We start from the raw sequence: 420 nt of genomic DNA, 5'->3' as shown, positions 1-420 counted from the left end.
CAGCAGAAGCAACGACCCCCCAGGCCTTACAGGGTCTGCTGCACTCTCCAGGCAAGCTGCTGCTTCCCTAGAACAGCAGCAGCAGCAGCAGCAGCTGCTGCTGCTGCTGCTGCTGTATCGGCAGCTAGAGAGGCTATGCCAGCAGCTGCTGCTGCTTCTCCGTTTGCTGCGTTGCGGCAGGAGCTGCTGCAGCTGGGGGCCCTGAGGGCTCCAGGCGGTGGGGTTGGTTCTGCTGCTGCTGCAGCAGCAGCATCAGCTGGCAGCAGCACGACAAGTCTTGCCTCTGTGGCTCCTGCTGCAGCAGCAGCTGCTGCAGCGGATGCAGCGGGAGGATACAGCAGCAGCTGGCAGCAGCAGGCAGCAGCAAGTGGACCGAACCATTGGACCTTGATGCCATGGCAGTCTGCTGCAGCAGCAGCA

General features: G+C 63.1%; 1 protein-coding gene across 1 annotated transcript in view; it reads left to right on the top strand.

Moving 5' to 3' along the window:
* EMH_0013210 (uncharacterized protein) overlaps positions 1 to 420 on the top strand; it is a gene marked incomplete at both ends in the record, with an annotated part of 6164 nt that overhangs the window by 694 nt on the left and 5050 nt on the right. Inside the window, one exon of the mRNA XM_013499770.1 lies at positions 181 to 401. Coding sequence (XP_013355224.1) covers positions 181 to 401 — 221 coding nt within the window. The remainder of the gene's footprint in view (positions 1 to 180; positions 402 to 420) is intronic.

The sequence above is a fragment of the Eimeria mitis genome, genomic scaffold (genome assembly GCF_000499745.2).
Source record: "Eimeria mitis Houghton genomic scaffold, Emh_scaff465, whole genome shotgun sequence".
NCBI lineage: Eukaryota > Apicomplexa > Conoidasida > Eucoccidiorida > Eimeriidae > Eimeria > Eimeria mitis.
This window is presented reverse-complemented; position numbering and strand designations above follow the sequence as displayed.